This window comes from Bubalus kerabau, chromosome 12, assembly GCF_029407905.1.
Source record: "Bubalus kerabau isolate K-KA32 ecotype Philippines breed swamp buffalo chromosome 12, PCC_UOA_SB_1v2, whole genome shotgun sequence".
NCBI lineage: Eukaryota > Metazoa > Chordata > Mammalia > Artiodactyla > Bovidae > Bubalus > Bubalus kerabau.
The window spans coordinates 70,694,735-70,713,693 of record NC_073635.1 but is presented as its reverse complement, the minus strand read 5'-3'; the positions used below and the strand labels follow the sequence as shown (position 1 = coordinate 70,713,693).

Here is an 18,959-nt window from a genome sequence, read left to right as displayed (position 1 = left end):
TAAATTCTTACTTATAAGTTCAGTTTATTTCAGTCACTCAGTTATGCCCAACTCTTTGTGACCCCGTGGACTGCAGCACACCAGGCTTCCATGTCCATCACCAGCTCCTGGAGCTTACTCAGACTCATGTCCATCGAGTCAGTGATGCCATCCAACCATCTCATTCCCTGTATTCTCCTTCTCCTCCTGTTCTTAATCTTTCCCAGCATCAAGGTCTTTTCCAAAGAGTCAGTTCTTCACATCAGGTGGCCAAAATATTGGAGTTTCAGCTTCAGCATGAGTACTTCCAGTTAATATTCAGGACTGATTTCCTTGAGGATTGACTGATTTGATGCCCTTGCAGTCCAAAGGACCCTCAAGAGTCTTCTCCAACACCACAGTTCAAAAGCATCAGTTCTTTGGTGCTCAGCTTTCTTTATGGTCCAACTCACATCCATACATGACTACTGGAAAAACCATAGCTTTGACTAGACAAACTGTTGTCAGCAAAGTAATGTCTCTGCCTTTTAATATGCTGTCGAGGTTGGTCATACTTTTTCTTCCAAGGAGCAAGCATCTTTTAATTTCATGGCTGCAGTTGTCTTAAATCAGATATTAGCAGAAAAAGGATACATAGGTACTAGCCAATATCTCCTGTTATGTATATGTTAATACCACATCAGAAGTCAAAACCTATAGAAGATAAAAATAGACAACCAGCTACCTGGCTACAACTCTCCCCAACAGAGCGAGGTCCAGACTGGTCTTTAGACTTTTTCTCCTGAATTCCTCAATGAATGAGATCTATTTTGTTCTGGCTGTCACTCCTCCATCTATTTCTAATTGAGTCTGTTGGCACCAAAAGGGCAGACTAAGTGACTGAGATCTTAATCACACAAGACTCAGAAACTTGAAACTCGGGAATATTTCCAATTTGCTGTCTAGTCCCCAAACTGAGGCAGGACTACACCCCATTTCAGCAGCAAGTTGCCAGACCAGTTATTGCCTCATTCCCTGAAAGATTTGGGGAGGGATGAGATAGGGTTGGAGAGTGAAACCAAGTTCCCCTAAAATCTAGTTCCTCTGTTTACGATTAAACTCTTTATCCAAAAATAATTCCTTTTTCATGTCTAACACCTGTTTTCCTCAAAATTGAGGAGTATGGAAGAGAAAATGGGTATTGTAATTAAGCAGGATCCATGGGGCCTTCCTGGGGCAAGCCCTTCCCCCATATCCTCACTTTAAGTGAAGTGAAAGTCCCTCAGTCGTGTCTGACTCTTTGTGACCACATGGACTATACAGTCCAAGGAATTCTCCAAGCCAGAATACTGGAGTGGGTAGCTTTTCACTTTGCCAGGGGATCTTCGCAACCCAGGGATTGAACCAGGGTCTCTGGCATTGCGGGCAGATTCTTTACCAGCTGAGCTACAAGCGAAGCCCATCCTCTGCTTTGCTACTGCTGCTGCTAAGTCGCTTCAGTCCTGTCTGCCTCTGTACGACCCCATAGACGGCAGCCCACCAGGCTCCCCCGTCCCTGGGATTCTCCAGGCAAGAACACTGGAGTGGGTTGCCATTTCCTTCTCCAGTGCATAAAAATGAAAAGTGAAAGTGAAGTCACTCAGTCGTGTCCGACTCCTAGCAACCCCATGGACTGCAGCCTACCAGGCTCCTCCGTCCATGGGATTTTCCAAGCAAGAGTACTGGAGTGGGTTGCCATTGCCTTCTCTGCTTTAGCTCCTCTCTAAAGTACCTAAATAACAGTATCTGATGTACATTCCTGAGTTGTTTTACAAATTTGAAACCCACCCCGCAACCAAAGGAAGATGTTAACTACTTGATACTATGAACATATAGCCTCCAGGCCTCCTGAAGTTTAAAGACTGATAAGGTTAATCTGTGACACCATCAACCAGAGAACTGTGCGTGAGCTAATTATATACCCTACAATGCCCCTTCCCTTACCTTCCCTTTAAAATTGTTTTGCTTAAACTCTGGGAAACTTAGAGTTTGGGGGGCATAAGTCACCTGTCTCTTTGCATGGCCCTGCAATAAGCCTTTCTCTGCTTCAAACTTCAGTATTTCAGTACTGTTTCACCATGTGTCACGTACATAAACTTGCTTTCAGTAATACACCCTTTTTGTTTCTACAGACTTTATTTTTTTTAGCACAGTTATACAGTCAAAGCAACACTGAGCAGTACAGAGAGTTCCCATATATCTATCAAAAAAAGGTTGCCTGCCATATCAGTAAACAAAGGATAGTGCAGTCCTCAAGTCACTACATTATAGTTGTCCCAACAGTGTGCCCTGAGGGAACTCAGGATAGGAACAAAACACCCCCCATCTAGCAGTCAGCTGCCACAACCACCCCTGATGGCACACCCTGAGAAGACTTAAGAAGATAAAGTATAGGATATAAGCCCCAGATTGTTGAGGTGCATATCATAGGAACGATTTCAATGGGCCCACACTTGCATCTTTTATCTTCCCAGACATAGAAAAGTGCTAAGTTCCTTAACTTTGGGTATCTAATTTTCTTTAATTAACTGTAATCTTTTGCTGTTACAACAACCTGGAGTTTTCTTTTGCAGACACTCCTATATCACCTGGTGCCTCCCTTACCTCTTCAGAGATGTCTCTCAGAGCTACTTGAGAGGCCACATGGACTTGAAGTCCTCAGTTTTGTCTGCTGAACTAAAACATAATCTCAACTTTTAGATTGTGTGTTTTTACTTTCAGATGACATACTCTTTCCCCACAAATATGTACAACCTCCCCCATTATCAACAACACCCATCAGATAGGTATACTTGTTACAAACAATGAACCTACACTGATCTGTCATTATCACCCAAAGTTCATAGTTTACATTAAAGTTCACTCTTGGTTTTGTACATTCTATAGGTTTGGACAAGTGTATAAGGACCTTTATTCATCATTATTGTATAATACAAAGTAGTTTCACTGCCACAGAGAATCAGAAACATATCAGTACCCTTGGTCTCCTACCTTGCTCTAAAAGAGAAATGGACATTGAGGGCTAAGAAAGACCTGAGAAGTGGTTCCAAAATTTTAGCATCTGAATCACTCAGGAAACAAGTTTAAAATTTCAGATTTCAGGATGACACTTCTTTCTTCACCCCAACCTCAACATAATCACAAGAGATTATGATCCTATGAGTAAGAAATGGGGTTCATACTTTTACATTTTTAATCTATTTGGGAAATAAACCATGGCAATTTACAGAAGAAAATGTTATCTTACAATTGTTAAGAAATAAAAGGAAGGTGACACTATCTTTGAGTATTTATTTACCATTTACAAATGGCAACCCTCTCAACTATTCTTGCCTGGAGAATCCCATGGACAGAGGAGCCTGGTGGGCTACAGTCCATAGGGTCACAAAGAATCAGACATGACTTAGTGACTAACACTTACTTACTTACTTACTTACCTGCCAGACTCTATTTTAAATGTTTCACCAGTGTGTCTGGTTCATTTAACGCTTTTCACCATCTGATAAGGTGGGTATGATGATCAGGTAAGCAGCAGAGGTCAGATCTGTATTCAGGCAATCTGGCTTCAGATGGGGTGCCACTCCACTGTACTACCCAACCAGGATGAGGGTGCAGTGTTGTGTAAATGAGCCTCTGGCCATGGTGCTGGGAAAACAACATGGGCATTGGCCTGCTATCTTGCATTCACTCCTATGGCCCTACTAATCCAACAGCTCACTCAGAGGGACATGTCTTTCAGCAGGCAGGACCCCAATCCTAGCCCTGATAGCCCTCTAAAGACAGGATAGTTATAAGATCTGCCTCAACTCATCATAAGTGCAACTGTGTAAGAAACGATGGAAGATAAGGATCAGAAAGTGGACTCATAAGAATCCTTGAAGGCTCAGTTCAGTTCAGTCGCTCAGTCGTGTCCGACTCTTTGCGACCCCATGAATCGCAGCACGCCAGGCTTCCCTGTCCATCACCAACTCCCGGAGTTCACTCAAACTCACGTCCATCGAGTCGGTGATGCCATCCAGCCATCTCATCCTCTGTCGTCCCCTTCTCCTCCTGCCCCTAATCCTTTCCAGCATCAGGGTCTTTTCCAATGAGTCAACTATTCACATGAAGTAGCCAAAGTATTGGAGTTTCAGCTTCAGCATCAGTCCTTCCAATGAACACCCAGGACTGATCTCCCTTAGAATGGACTGGTGGGATCTCCTTGCAGTCCAAGGGACTCTCAAGAGTCTTCTCCAACACCACAGTTCAAAAGCATCAATTCTTCGGTGCTCAACTTTCTTCACAGTCCAACTCTCACATCCATACATGACCACTGGAAAAACCATAGCCTTGACTAGATGGACCTTTGTTGGCAAAGTAATGTCTCTGCTTTTGAATATGCTATCTAGGTTGGTCATAACTTTCCTTCCAAGGAGTAAGCGTCTTTTAATTTCATGGCTGCAATCACCATCTGCAGTGATTTTGGAGCCCAGAAAAATAAAGTCTGACACTGTTTTCACTGTTTCCCCATCTATTTCCCATAAAGTGATGGGACCAGATGCCATGATCTTCGTTTTCTGAATGTTGAGCTTCGTTAAGCCAATTTTTTCACTCTCCTCTTTCACTTTCATCAAGAGGCTTTTTAGTTCCTCTTCACTTTCTGCCATAAGGGTGGTGTCATCTGCATATCTGAGGTTATTGATATTCTCCCAGCAATCTTGATTCCAGCTTGTGCTACTTCCAGCCCAGCATTTCTCATGATATACTCTGCATATAAGTTAAATAAGCAGGGTGAAGGCTAGGGCTAAAGAATTATTCTTGAGAGCAAGAGGTGGGAGAGGTTTTTAAGCAAGAGTACAGCATGGGTTTGTTTTAGGGGAAAGACTGGTAGCAGGAATGCACGTTGGGAGGAAGAGAAGCCAAAAGTGTTAGGTGAGGACTGCGGGTGAAGGGAGGAGGAAGGATGAGTTTGAGGAACACAAACTCCAGAAGCTGCCTTCCCTGTGGGCCCCACACATCCACACTCAGGAAACAGTTACTGAAAGAATGAGTGACTCCAAGGGCATGTCTAAAGCTGAATCAGTAGGATTTGATGTCAGCAGATGAGAGTGAAGAAGTCAAGGAGAACTGATAGCTTGATGCCTTCAGGACTGGATGGATAAGGATTCCAATAACACCTCCAGCAATCAAGAGTCACCATAATAAAGTAGGAGAACACACTTCAGATGCATGCCTATACAAAAAGCATATTCAGTCACTAACATGACTGTTAAATGTCTGCTAGATTAAATTAGCATATTCACTTAATATTCGCTCAACCTGTGGGAGTTAAAGCCACGTAAATAGGAACTTTAGGACTGCCAGCCTCAGTGTGTGCTGAAAATGTGGGTAAAGTTGCAATTAGGGCACAGAGACTTCCCAGCTATGAGGCTCCTAAAAAGCTGCCCACACTTTCTGGACATATTTTTCCTTATTTGTAAAGTGGAGATATCTTCATGATAAGACAGGGTTCTCTGGCCCCATCAAAAAGTTGTAATAGGGAAGAACTCTGTTTTAGATCTGTTTCCTTTACTTTAATCTTTGTATTCTATTGCTTTTGCATTCATATGATGCTTGTCTCATAGGAATGTTTGAGGATTAAATAAAACATATGTAAAAATGGTAACAAATTATGAGCCCTCATGAAGCATTCAATAGGTGTGGTTATCAGTAATGTCATCTCTAGATATATACCTAATATAAGAGATTTTTTAAAGCATTAATCTTTGTGTGTGTGTTAGTTGCTCAGTCATGTCCAACTCTTTGAACCCCATGGTCTGTAGCCACCAGGCTTCTCTTTCCAAAGGATGCTCCAGGCAAAAATACTGGAGGGGGTTGTCATTTCCTACTCCAGGGGATTTTCCTCATCCAGGGATAGAATCTGGGTCTCCTGCATTGCAGTCAAATTCTTTAGTGTCTGAGCCACCAAGGAAGCCCTATTAATCTTTATATGGATCTAAAAGTTACCTTCCTGTCTTCAAGTATCCCCTACCCCAGTAACATGAGGCCTTAACCCTAGAATGGGTGAATACATTAAGATCATCCCATCCTTTCAATTTTAAGCCAGCTAAAGCTGAGCTTCACTCACACTTAGCCACACAGAATTTTCAGGGCCAAGATAAGACCATCCAGTCATTCAGTAGCCTACACTTTTCCACTGTATTACAGGCATCCATCTTCACCCATGGTGGACACAGAAACACAGAAAATGTCTACAGGGGCTTATCTTTCACAAAGAAGAAATCCATGGAGATATCTTCATGATAAGACAGGGTTCTCTGGCCCCATCAAAAAGTTGTAATAGGGAAGAACTCCATTTTAGATCTGTTTCCTTTACTTTAATCTTTGTATTCTATTGCGTTTGCATGAAGTTAAGAACATTGCCTATAGCCTGAAATATAAAGGACAGCCCATTCTCAAGGCTCTGATCTCTAAGGATATAGCACTTTTCCAGTCATACAGAGATTTAAAAATTGCAAAATAGAGAATAATATTTGTCTTGTTGAAGGTTCACAGGAACTTGTTGGAGGTTCACAGGAACTTGGTGGCCTGCAAGAACAAAGGATTATGACACCAAAAGTTTGCACCAAACAACCATGTCCCTCCCTCATCTTTCCTTTTAAAACACTTTGCTGAAACTCTTTGGGGACTTTGGGGTTTGAATAAGGCAGAAACCACCCATCTCCTTGAATGGCCCTGCAATAAACATTGATCTGCTCCAAACTCTGACATTTAAACTCGTTTACCCTCACTGTGCTTAGAGCACACAAATTTGTGTACAGTAACAAAGTTATAGGCAAGATTAGGATAAAGGTGATCCACACCCCACAGAGAAGACAAAGTCTGGGAGATGGACAATGAGGTGTAAATAAAGCCTCAAATAATCAGAAGACCAGAAGTGGAATGTCATACCTACAACACTAGCAAAATCCAACAGCAAGAAGAAAGACTTTTCTTTCCTTACAAGGATTCAGCCAATGAAAAGTTATGGACCACAACCCTCCCAACTTCCTTTCCCTCTATAAAAGAGTTCTCCTTCCCTTGCCCTTTGGGGACTTGCATGTGGCTCACCATGGTTGCAGACACTGAATTGCAATTCTCTGCTGATCCCAAATAAACCCACCTTTGCTGGAGAAATATCTGATAGTCTATGTGCTTTGGGTCAGCAGAGAAAGGGAGTCAACACATTGGGGGACACCTGGAAGACTCAGAAAGACAAATTATCTACTTGACACACCTGAATGGACACTAGTTGACACTTCTCAGGCTGACCAGATGCAGGACTATAAAAATCCAAAAAATCAAGAATAAACTACAGGAGATAAACTTATACTTGTTATACTATTTATTCCACTATAAGGAATTAGTTGTAAATTGCAATGCACCTTTAGTCTGTTCTACATCTTGCTTGGAGCTGTAGTTATTGTATAAAATTGCCAAAACTCATCAAACTAAATGCTTAAGGGAAACAGAGAAAGAGCCCTGGAGAGTTCACCTAGCCTCCATTTACAACACGTGGATTTCTGACTGTTAGTGAAAAACAACAAGATTAATACATATGGTATTCTGAAAATAATGTAAAGAATCCTAGTTTGAAATCAAACATTTCTATACATTCATGATCACTAGTTACTGAAAGCCTAAACCATCTCAGCTCTCAGCCAGTTCACATCCCCGCTCATGTCATCAGCTTATCTGACAAGAACCTCCAGAGAGTCTGTCTTAACACCAGTGGCAGTTTCCACATCCGCACTCCCTTTGTAAGTGGAGAGTTTGAAGTAGGACATAGATGGGCCCTGGGCTAGACAACTAGTGTTTGGCAAGAGGAGTAAAATTCAAGCTTTGTTCTCACCCAAACACTCCAATGACAAAGCTAGTGGTAAAAGCTGAGCTCTGCCAAAACAAAGAAATAAGATGCCCACTCCTGAGGTCAAGGAAAACTTTCCTTTCCACACATGCACAGAAGGCTCCTTGGAGTTCAAAAAGGGAGGGGGCTTCACCCCATAATATCTTGGCAAAATCTTGGGGAGGGTCCAAGGACCAGTCAGGTATGAAGAAAGAAACGAGATAATTGGCCAAGTAAACAAAGACCCACACAATTGCACTCATCTCACACACAATCAAAATAATGCTCAAAGTTCTCCAAGTCAGGCTTCAACAGCACCTGAACCAAGAACTTCCAGATGTTCAAGCTGTATTTTAAAAAGGCAGAGGAACCAGAGATCAAATTGCCAATATCTGTGATCATAGAAAAAGCAAGAGAATTCGAGAAAAACATCTACTTCTCCTTCATTGACTATGCTAAAGCCTTTAACTGTGTGGATCACAACAAACTCTGGAAAATTCTTAAAGAGATGGAAATACCAGGCCACCTTACCTGCCTCCTGAGAAACCTGTATGCAGGTCAAGAAGCAACAGTTAGAATTGGACATGGCACAACAGACTGGTTCGAAATGAGGAAAGGAGTACATCAAAGCTGTATATCATGACCCTGCTTATTTAACTTATATGCAGAGTAAGGCTGCTTAGTACCCAGAAGTCTCCAGTTTCTAGAGGAACCAGCCCCCCAGCTCAAAAAAAGAAAACTATTTCATTTTATTCACAGAGGGATAATTTACCAAATTGCTATAAGTCATGAGTAACTTGAGGGGAAGGGCTTCCCTATATCTGGAAAACAGATCAAAACCAACAGCATTCCAGAAAAAAAAGAACATAAACATTATAACCACATTCACCAGTTTACTTGGTAATCAATACCTTTGTTAATTTCTTTAGAAGCCATCATGTTTTCCATTAGGATTTTTAATGTGGTACCAGTTCAGCAGTATCATTTGAAATTTATCAGAGACCTGCACTTGTCAAAAACTCCTATGAAGCTTCTTGAAGATGAAGCACTTTTGCCAAAGCATCAGAACTGTCTATAAATAATAGAGTTAAAAAGCACAGTTAAACACCTAATTACAATGTAATAACTAGATTATGACTAGTAACATTTTATCAGAAGATACTCAAATTTTAGAACCTATATATAATTTCCGTGATATTTACATTAATAATATTTATCCATACTATATAATCTGAGGGGGTTAACATTCATTTGACAATGCTTCCTGTGTAATTTAACATACAAACCAATCCTAGTTAAATTTTTTTTTCTCTGAGATGGTTCAGAGGCTCTCTGAAGCAACTGAAAGTTAGCTGAAGTCAAAAGAACTTTGGTAGTAAGTTTGTAAAAAATATTAAAAAGTTTTCAAAACATTTGGTCAGATGGAATCATAGTCCACTGTGCCCAGCAATCCCACTACTGGACATATATCCTGAGAAAACCATAAGTGAAAAAGACACATGTATTCCAATGTTCATTGTAGCACTATTAACAATAGATAGGGCATAGAAGCAACCTAAATGTCCATCAACAGATGAATGGATAAAGAAGTTGTGGTACATATATGCAATGGAATATTACTCAGCCATAAAAAGGAACACATTTGACGCTATTCTAATGAGATGGATGAACCCAGAGCCTGTTATGCAGAGTGAAGTCAGAAATACGAAAACAAATATCGTATTTTAATGTATATATATATGGAATCTACAAAGATGGTACTGATGAACCTATTTGCAAGGCAGAAATGGAGACACAGACATAGAGAACACACTTGTAGACAAAGTGAGGGAAGGAGAGGATGGGACTAATTGAGAGAATAACAAGGAAACAGATATATTACCATATGTAAAATAGATAACCAGTGGGAATTTACTGTATGACAACTCAGGGAGCTCAACTTGGTGCTCTGTGTCAACCTAGAGGGGTGGATGCAGTGGGAGGTAGGAGAGAGGTTCAAGAGGAAGGGGACATATATATACACCTATGGCTGATTCATGTTGATGTATGGCACAAACCAACATGATATTGTAAAGCAATTATCCTCCAATCAAAAATAAATAATTAAAAAAAAAAAGAATCCTAGGTCACTGTAAATATTTGCAAACAAATACAGATTGCTTAAAGGCAAGGAAGTTCACAAAATCTGTTGTCAAAAGCAATATTCTAAGTAAAACTTATTTTCTTAGCAGAGTGGAAACAAGTCTAGTACTGTACCTTCCTACTTTTAATAACAAAATCCATTTACTTAATTAAGTTTAACCTAACCTCTACTCAACCATGTACAAAACTCCTTTTTCTACTTAAAACATATTTCCTACTATATACTGATATGTTTCTTTTATTATTTTTAGCAGCTTTAGTCACATATTTAAAATAGAATCCTCAACTCTTAAAAATCTTATTAATTCCTAGTGAAAACCAAGTGGCAAGTAATTGTGAACTGTTTGTCATAGCAGCACTTCCTGATTGGAAACTTATGCTTTAGTTTTCCTTTCCTAACAAGGCAAACAAAGGTAGGTCAACTTAGACCTGCCCAGCAACAAATGTTCCAATATTTTATCCTATTTGAAATGGCACAGATAGTCACTGAATTCTTATCATTCAGCTTTAGTTTCAGGTTATCAAAATCTGAAGAGATTTGAGATGACATTTTCAAAACATAAGTACTGCTATAGAGTTTATCTTTTATCATATCAAGTTATTTTTCTTGATGACAAATGCCTATGTTAATCAAACAAGCTTAAGCTACCTTCAGTAGTACATGATTCAGTACTAACTATTCCCCAGATAATGTGAACCTGCAATATATTTGGCTGATGTTTTAAAGATTAGCAAGTAGTATTTAATTTGTAAGGGTTTACTTTTAAATCAGTTAAGTAGACCTCATTTACGAATTAATTTTTACATAAGGATGGAACCAGAGATCTCAGTTTTTCTGCTTGAGTTTAAGAAGGCCTTTCTCTCAAAACCTCCCTGGTGGCCCAGTGATAATAATCTGCCTGTCAGTGCAGGAAACAGGAGTTTGATCCCTAGTCCAGGAACTAAGATCCCACATGCTGTGGGGCAACTAAGCCTGAGCATCACAGCTACTGAGCCTGCCTGCTACAACAACTCGTATGGCCTAGAACCTGTGTTCCACAACAGGAGAAGCCACCACCATGAGAAGCCCATGCACCAAAGTTCAAAAGTATCCCCTTCCCACTGCAATTAAAGAAAGCTCACATGCTGCAACAAAGACCCAGAACAGCCAAATAAATAAATAAATATAAATAACTTGCTAAAAAAAATTTTTTAAGGCCTTTCTCTATTTTTTCTCGAGAGCCCAAGTAGATTATTCACCTTTCAAGGTGAGGTAGAAATTGCTAGGCAGTCAGTGTAGGTCTGAGACCTTGGTTCCTTTTTTTAATTGCAACCCTCTCAAATAAACATCTCAACCCATTAACCTAAAGCTATACTTGTTGTTCCAGTTTCCAGGCATCCAAAAGAATGCCACCTCAGTCTGGTTGGTCATAAAATATCCAGACCCAAGACAGGACAATCATTAACTGCTGTCTAATTTATCAAGAAGAAAAATATCAGATGGACCATTAACTCTTAACCCATACATCTGGTCCTTAAACAGTGGCCTGGGGTCATGAGAAAGTATCACAGGAATGGCAACTCAATGTCTAAAAAGACTGAAAAACTGGGAATCAAAAAAAAAATAAATAAATAAAGATGACAAACTGTACATAGTGGCCTTCAAACTGATTGGTCAGAGATTACATATGTCAGGGACATGAGCCAACCAAAAAGGAACAGATCAATACTAATAAAGACATAAACTGCTATAATTCTCACCTTTTCTGTCACTTCACCCACTCTCGGTGTCTATGCTGGGGCTTTGTACTTCTCTTTACCTTAAAATAAATCCTGCTTGTTTGCTACCATGAGTGTTTGCATGTTCGTGAAGTTCATTCTTGGGCTCCATGAACAAGAACTCAGATTCCCATTTCAAAGGTACAGGGAGAAATACAAACTCCTTTTATTAATGGAAACTGAAGAGTTCCCAGCTTTGCAAAAAATACCCACTAGGGGGATTATAAGATAGAACAGAGTTTTGATCATCCATACTTAATTATCCACAGCTAGTGTTATTACTGGAGAAGGCAATGTCAACCCACTCCAGTACTCTTGCCTGGAAAATCCCATGGGTGGAGGAGCCTGATAGGCTGCAGTCCATGGGGTCACTAAGAGTCGGACATGACTGGGCAACTTCACTTTCACTTTTCACTTTCATCATTGGAGAAGGAAATGGCAACCCACTCCAGTGTTCTGGCCTGGAGAATCCCAGGGATGGGGGAGCCTGGTGGGCTGCTGTCTATGGGGTCGCACAAAGTTGGACAAGACTGAAGCGACTTTGCAGCAGCAGCAGTGCTATTACTATCAAATATCAAACAATTTAAAGAGGTCTCTCAGGGTCACAATTTTCTAGTCCAAAATTAGAAGTCTTCACCTTCCCATTTCCAAGCACATACACTTTGAAACTCACAAACAGAACATGCTTGGAGAGTTCCTTGCTCTGCTATTGCAGCAAAAATAGAAATAAGTTTTTCCTCCCCTGAAAACAAGGGAAGTAAGAAGAACAGTGAACAGTCTAGGGAAGAAACATGGACAGGCCTGAAAGAATTAATCACTTCTAGTTTTACTTTAACCATTACTAACCTGTAGTGTAACCAGAAGCTAATCTATCACCCCCTAATACTAGGTAAATTACACCCTGCACTTGGTATTTGCTCTCCCTGACCTCTCTTACAGAAAACTACCCTTTACAGTTTTTTGCATTTCAGAAAGAAGACTGCAGACCAAAAATCCAGAGACAAGTGGACCCCAATTACCAGTCTGACTGATGCCATCTGTGACTGTTTTGAAATAATGCAGGAAGAAAAAAAATGCAAAAACTTCATTGTGCTGTCTATTCAGTCATGTCCGACTCTTTGCAAACCCATGGACTATGACCCATCAGGCTCCTCTGTTCATGGAGTTTTCCAGGCAGGAATGTGGAGTGGGTTTCCATTTCCTACTCTAGGGGATCTTCCTGACCCAGGGATCAAACCCACCTGTCTTGCATCTCCTGCATTGGCAGGCGGATTCTTTACCACTGTGCCACCTTGGAAGCCCAAAAATATCATTACTCTGAACTTTATCATTTAGCCTAAGACCACAAGAGCCAGGCTATATAAAGTCTCTTGGTTCCCCCGGGTGGGGGTACATGGCTCTTGAGGCCTTAGCCTGCTGTGTTCTCCCCTCTGCTGGCTGATTTTTAAAGCCATCTTTCTATTCCCTCCAAACTCTGTCTCCATATTTTTTTATTTGGCATCAGTAGGCAGAGAAAGCTAAGATTTTGGCTGTAGCACAGCCTGAAGTTAAGGAGACAGTTGCCTACTTTGTTACCATTTAAGGTACCCGTATCCATATTCCTCCCTCTAGGGATTTCTTTGGAAGGAAGGATGCTAAAGCTGAAACTCCAGTACTTTGGCCACCTCATGCGAAGAGTTGACTCATTGGAAAGACTCTGATGCTGGGAGGGATTGGGGGCAAGAGGAGAAGGGGATGACAGAGGATGAGATAGCTGGATGGCATCACTGATTCGATGGACGTGAGTCTCAGTGAACTCTGGGAGTTGGTGATGGACAGGGAGGCCTGGTGTGCTGCGATTCATGGGTTCGCAAAGAGTCGGACACGACTGAGTGACTGATCTGATCTGAGGCCCCTCTTTCCTTAAGGGCTACCAAATGACCCAGAAATGCAGCTACACAAACTGAACACCACAATGGAAAAAAGCATAGGAACTCCCATCCCCTTGGGGCCCCCTAGGTGGTCCCATAAAAAGGAAATATCAGAATATGTAGGAAAGATGAAAAAATTGGGTTCTCAGCACAAAAAATCTAATAATCACCCAAGTGTGATCAAAGCCCAAAGGCTGAGACCCACATAGTTAATAATCTCAGCTACTAGATGGAAAACCCGTAGTTTCAGGGACTTCCCTGGTGGGTCAATGGTTAAGAGTCTGAACTTCCACGCAGGGAGTGTGGGTTCAATCCCTGGTTGAGGAACTAAAATCCCAGCAGGCCCCACAGCATGGCCTGAGAGGGGGAGAAGAGTTTCACCTCTGAGCCCTTTTTCATCTGTGTTTCCTCCCAGCTCAAGGACCTTCAGTGCTTTCAAGAACAAAGGACTCCAGGGCAGGACTATAATAGTGAAGAAAAAATTGGATTCCATGTTAGACCTGTTACTTTTATTTTAACCTTTGTATTCTATTGATTTTGCTACAAGTTAATCAGGAAAGGGATGTCTATAGCTCAAAGTATACATAATGGCCCCTCAAGTCTTAATGTTAAACTAAAATACCTTTGTTTAGCTCACAGGAAACATCCTGACCCAGACCATCTATGAATGGCTGCAGGACAAAAGATATTAACACACTCAGAGGGGACCAGGAGATATTTGCAATAACTTAGGACCTTTGAGGGTTTCCCAGGTGGCTCAGTGATAAAGAAAACACCTGCCAATGCAGAAGGTGTGGGTTTGATCCCTGGGTGGGGAAGATCCTGTGCAGAAGGAAATGGCAACCCTCACCAGTATTCTTACCTGGGAAATCACATGGACAGAGGAGCCTGGTGGGCTACAGTCCATGGGGTCACAAAAGAGTCAGCCATGATTTAGCAACTCAACAACAACAAATGGCCTTTCTACTTTACCTCCTCACTTCCCTCCTTTTTGTTCTATAAAAGAAACTAGTGTCCAGACCTTGGTAAGATGGTTTTCTAGGACATTAATTTTCAGTCTACTCAGACTTCTGACTTTACAAATAGAGTGACTAACCCTTGCCCAAACAACCCATCTCCCAATTTACTGGCCTGTCCTGGGGCAAGGAGAAGGAGGTCTAACTAGGTAGCAGGACCACCTGCTTCAAGACCATGTACCACTTCCCTAAAGGCTAGAAATAAGACCCCACAGGCTTCGGGGACCCCATCCCCAGGGTTGTCCTCAAAGGAGGAAGCAGAAATACTAGCAATTAAGGAAGTGCTCAGTCACTCAGTCATGTCAGACTCTTTGCGACCCCGTGGACTGTAGCCTTACAGGCTCCCCTGTCCATGGGATTCTCCAGGCAAGAACACTGGAGTGGGTTGCCATTTCCTTCTCCAAATTAAGGAAAGGGGCTGGTCAAATACATTCTTCAGTCGTGGCTGTGTGTCCCAAGCAAAAGCAAAACGTGTTCAAGAATACTGTTCCCATTCGTTAAATACAAAATAACTGTTATTCACCCACATGAAAATTGCCCCAACCAAATACCAGGATGTACAGTAACAGGTGTACCGGAAGACAGGGAGAGAGGGAGACATGGTCATAGACACAGGGAGGAAGGGGCCGGGTGACGTTGGAACTCAGCTGTCACCTAAGGAATATGGGAAAAGGTGGGGACATTATTGGAAGGTGACAACACTCCACGGCACTAATTAGATAAAGGAAGCTGTTCATAAGCTGCTTGCTTGGAGGGTAAACGAGTGCAACTTTAGTTCAGAACTGCGAACTCCGGAGCTGTAACTGGGGAAGCCGGCTAAGGATGGAGTGTGGGGGTCCAGTCCTTCTCCAGTTGGGCGGTGACTCTCCCAGGACAGCGTCCCAGCCTCCCGCTCCCGGGCACTGGAGGCTAGCAGGCTTTCGAGTGGAAAGAGATGCGCCCCAGTCACCAGGTCCCTGGCACCCTCCCCACCTCCGTCAGGTTCCCGCCCGCCGCGCGACCAGGCGCAGGCAGAAATCATCCCTCCAGTGTGGGAAGGCTCCACCAAAAGCAAGAAGCCGGGCAGTAGGAGCGCCAGCGGAAATCGCTCCCTCATCCCGACCCTCGGTCGCGGGAAAAGCGCCTGCAGCATTAAGTTCGGCAGCGCATCTCAGCTCAGGCAGGGCGCTCACCAGAATACCAGGCGTGAGCAGAGGTTCGCGTCCTGCAGCGGGTTGGGCTTCCTCTCCGGGAACACGTGCAACATCTTGCTGGCCAAGGGTGTGGGTGCGGGTCGCGGCCGTCCTTGCAATCGCTGCCGCTGTTCCTGTAGGGCCCGACAGAGACGTTGGAGACCTGGCCGCCTCTCCGGTCTGCTTGGCGTGAACTGAGAACCACCGGCGTCTCTGGGAGTGGAGTGCCAGCTGCCTGTCGGCGCCCTCCCACCAGGTCGCCCGCTACGCGCCTCTGCCACAGCTGAGGAGTGCCCCGGGGCGGGAGCGATGGGAGCGCCCCGCAACCTCCACCCCCAGGCTAAGGAGGACATTGCAAGGAGCCACGCAGGTGGAAGGCAAGGCCATGAGGACAGCTGATAGAGGTGGATAAGTGAATTACCCACCACACTGGGTCCTCCCAGACGCCCCAACCTACTCACCTGACTTCAGACTCTAGCAAAGTGCTTGCTGTGAACCCAGGCACCCACCGAGGAGGTGCAGAGGGAGCACAGACTTTGCCACCCACCCCCCCACGGCGCACCTCCCCCTGACCCCCCCCTCCCCCCACGCCACTGCAGCTGGTAAAAGGAGATAGCAGCCCAACCTCTGGGCAAGCTGCCCTCATCAGTACCAAAAAAGGGCACTGTGGGAGAACTGTAGTGGAGCAGCACCTTTCCCAGGGTATGTGTGCCTCCCCACGCCCTTTTCCTCTGCCTGTCTCTTGTTGTAGAAAAGCTTTATTCTCCCAGGCCTCCCCTGAGTCACAAAAGGCCAACTCAGGATTAATGATTAAAAGAATGTGAACATATTATCAAAAAATATTTAAACAGTAGATCAGCCATGTAACAGTCTATAGTTCCTCCCTGAAGAACCTAGTAACAGTGTTTGAGGCATATCTTGAGTTGTTTTGCTAAAAACCCCACCAGATGCAGTTAACTGTAAAAACCCTGACCAGCGGGAGCCTAAGGATTGATGATGCTAAATCCCGTGACACTAGCTTTGTTACCAACCAATTAAAGAATAGAGCAGTAGCTGATCACACACCCTGGACTCTCTCCCTCACTGTGCTTTTAAAGAGCTTCCCCTGAAATCCATCAAAGAGTTCAGATCTTTTGAGCATGAGCTGCCTGTACTCCTTGCTTTGGCCCTTACAGTAAGTCTCTGTCTGCTCTGAACTCCTATGTTTTGGTTTGTTTGGCCTCACTTTGCCTCCAGCTTAGTAACTTGGGTTATACACAATTCATGGCCAAGCATTTGACCTCAAACAACAGCAGGGTTTAACACAGTTTGTTTGTTGCGCTACAAACACCTAAGGAAAGGTAACAGAAGGTTAGAAAAGCTCAAATGATTTTGGAAGATGAATCCATGCAGTTATTGGGAAAGGTTTTTGGCATCTCACATGTTGTATTGTGTAGGGGATCTCTGTGAGTTTCTGCTGCCCTCTTGGATTGGGAAAGGAGAACATGGGGAGAGAGAGGCTGCTTTATGATTTCTTTCATCATGAGCTCAGGGCCTGGCAGAATAAGAGTGACATATGTTCTAGAGCACAGGTCGTATGCTTTTCTGGGGGCCTTACCTCATTTTTAACTCTAACAATGCCCTATTCAAGAAAGTAGTATCATCACTACTTTACAGATAAGAAAAATGAGGCTCAAGGACAGCACTTGTCCAAGGTCTTCAAATAAGTGAATGATGAATCCTAATTTAGACTCAAGTGAGATTCCAGCATGGTCTGTCTCACTGGAGGATGGACAGTGTGTGTGAAAAGTGTCTAGAATATGCTGTTTGAATGAGTGACTTCAGAACTGAAAGAATAAGATCTTGGGCTCTCACTCAAATCTTTAGTTGTTTGTGTGGCTGTCTTACTAGCTCAGCAGCTTCCCTTCCCTTTCACCCTAAATGAAGAAAGATAAAAGTTTGTGGTGCTTATAACAAGATCACTTTATTATTCTTTGATAATTGCCCATCGACCTTGGCTAAAACATTGTTATTAATAATGGCTTTTAGCTTCAGCCATTCAAAAATGAATAAGTGCTACAGAACTGATGTACAGGAGCTAAAAATACAGTACTGCATGCTTTTAATTTTCTAAGAGAGTACATCTTAAGTGTTCTCAACATAAATAATAAAAAAGGGAAAATGGATAAAGTGTGAAGTATTACATTTCACAATATACACATGTAACTAGTCATCAGACTACAACTTAACTATATACAATTTTTGACTCTCAATTATACCTCAGTAAAGCTGGAAGGAAAATGATTTTTGAGGAAGGCCTTAATGTATTCAAATACTTTTTAAGTCAAATGTATAAGAATGGCAAAATGTTGATAATTTTAAATTAATGGACATGATAGGGGTTTACTATACTATTTTCTTGATATTTCATGCATGTTTGAAATTTTCTGTTACAAAAAGGAAGACAATGAGAGCTGAAATTTGTAATTTTTCAATTACCTGCTTTCTGATGCTAGTTCTTTCTCAGATAACACAATCTACAACCTTTATAGTCAGTCCTCACATCTGATTTACAGTTCTCTTTGATGGTCTCTTTGACATTGCCTGCATTTTCCAGCCCTAGTTCTACTTCAAAGATGAAGAAATTTCTTGCTGAAGATGGACGTTTAGTGACTTCCCTTGTCAGACTGCCCCAGACTGTTGTCTCCAGTCCCCACTACTATCTCAGGATCATAATTAGCCATCTCCAAACTGCTGAATACACTCAGTCCATTCTCTTGTCTTTTTTTAAATTAAGATCTTTTGAAACTTAGCATTTTTTCTGAACATTAACTAATATGCTTTTTAGTAGAGATATTGAGAACCAGTGTTGAATCATACAGAGAAGACTGTATATGAAGCCAGGAACCAGAGATCTTGATGTTTTGCTTGTTATCTAAATTTCTCAGGTCTAAAATGAGAAACCCGTATTTCTCCTACTTCCTACACGGGTATTGTAAGCCTCAGAAACTGTGGATACACTTTGTAAAAAACATTAGGTTTTAAGGCAATATACAAGAAAATGTTTTTTTTTTTTAATTAATTGAACAAATGAAGGCCTTCTAGGTACATGACCACTAGG

The 18,959-nt window shown here is 42.3% G+C and overlaps 1 protein-coding gene across 1 annotated transcript in view; it reads right to left on the bottom strand.

The window, feature by feature from the left end:
• Positions 1-18,959, bottom strand: part of LOC129624636 (ATP-binding cassette sub-family C member 4-like) — a 364,051-nt gene that overhangs the window by 288,836 nt on the left and 56,256 nt on the right. The window contains exon 9 of the mRNA XM_055542792.1: positions 15,860-15,993. Coding sequence (XP_055398767.1) covers positions 15,860-15,933 — 74 coding nt within the window. The 5' untranslated portion in view covers positions 15,934-15,993. The remainder of the gene's footprint in view (positions 1-15,859; positions 15,994-18,959) is intronic.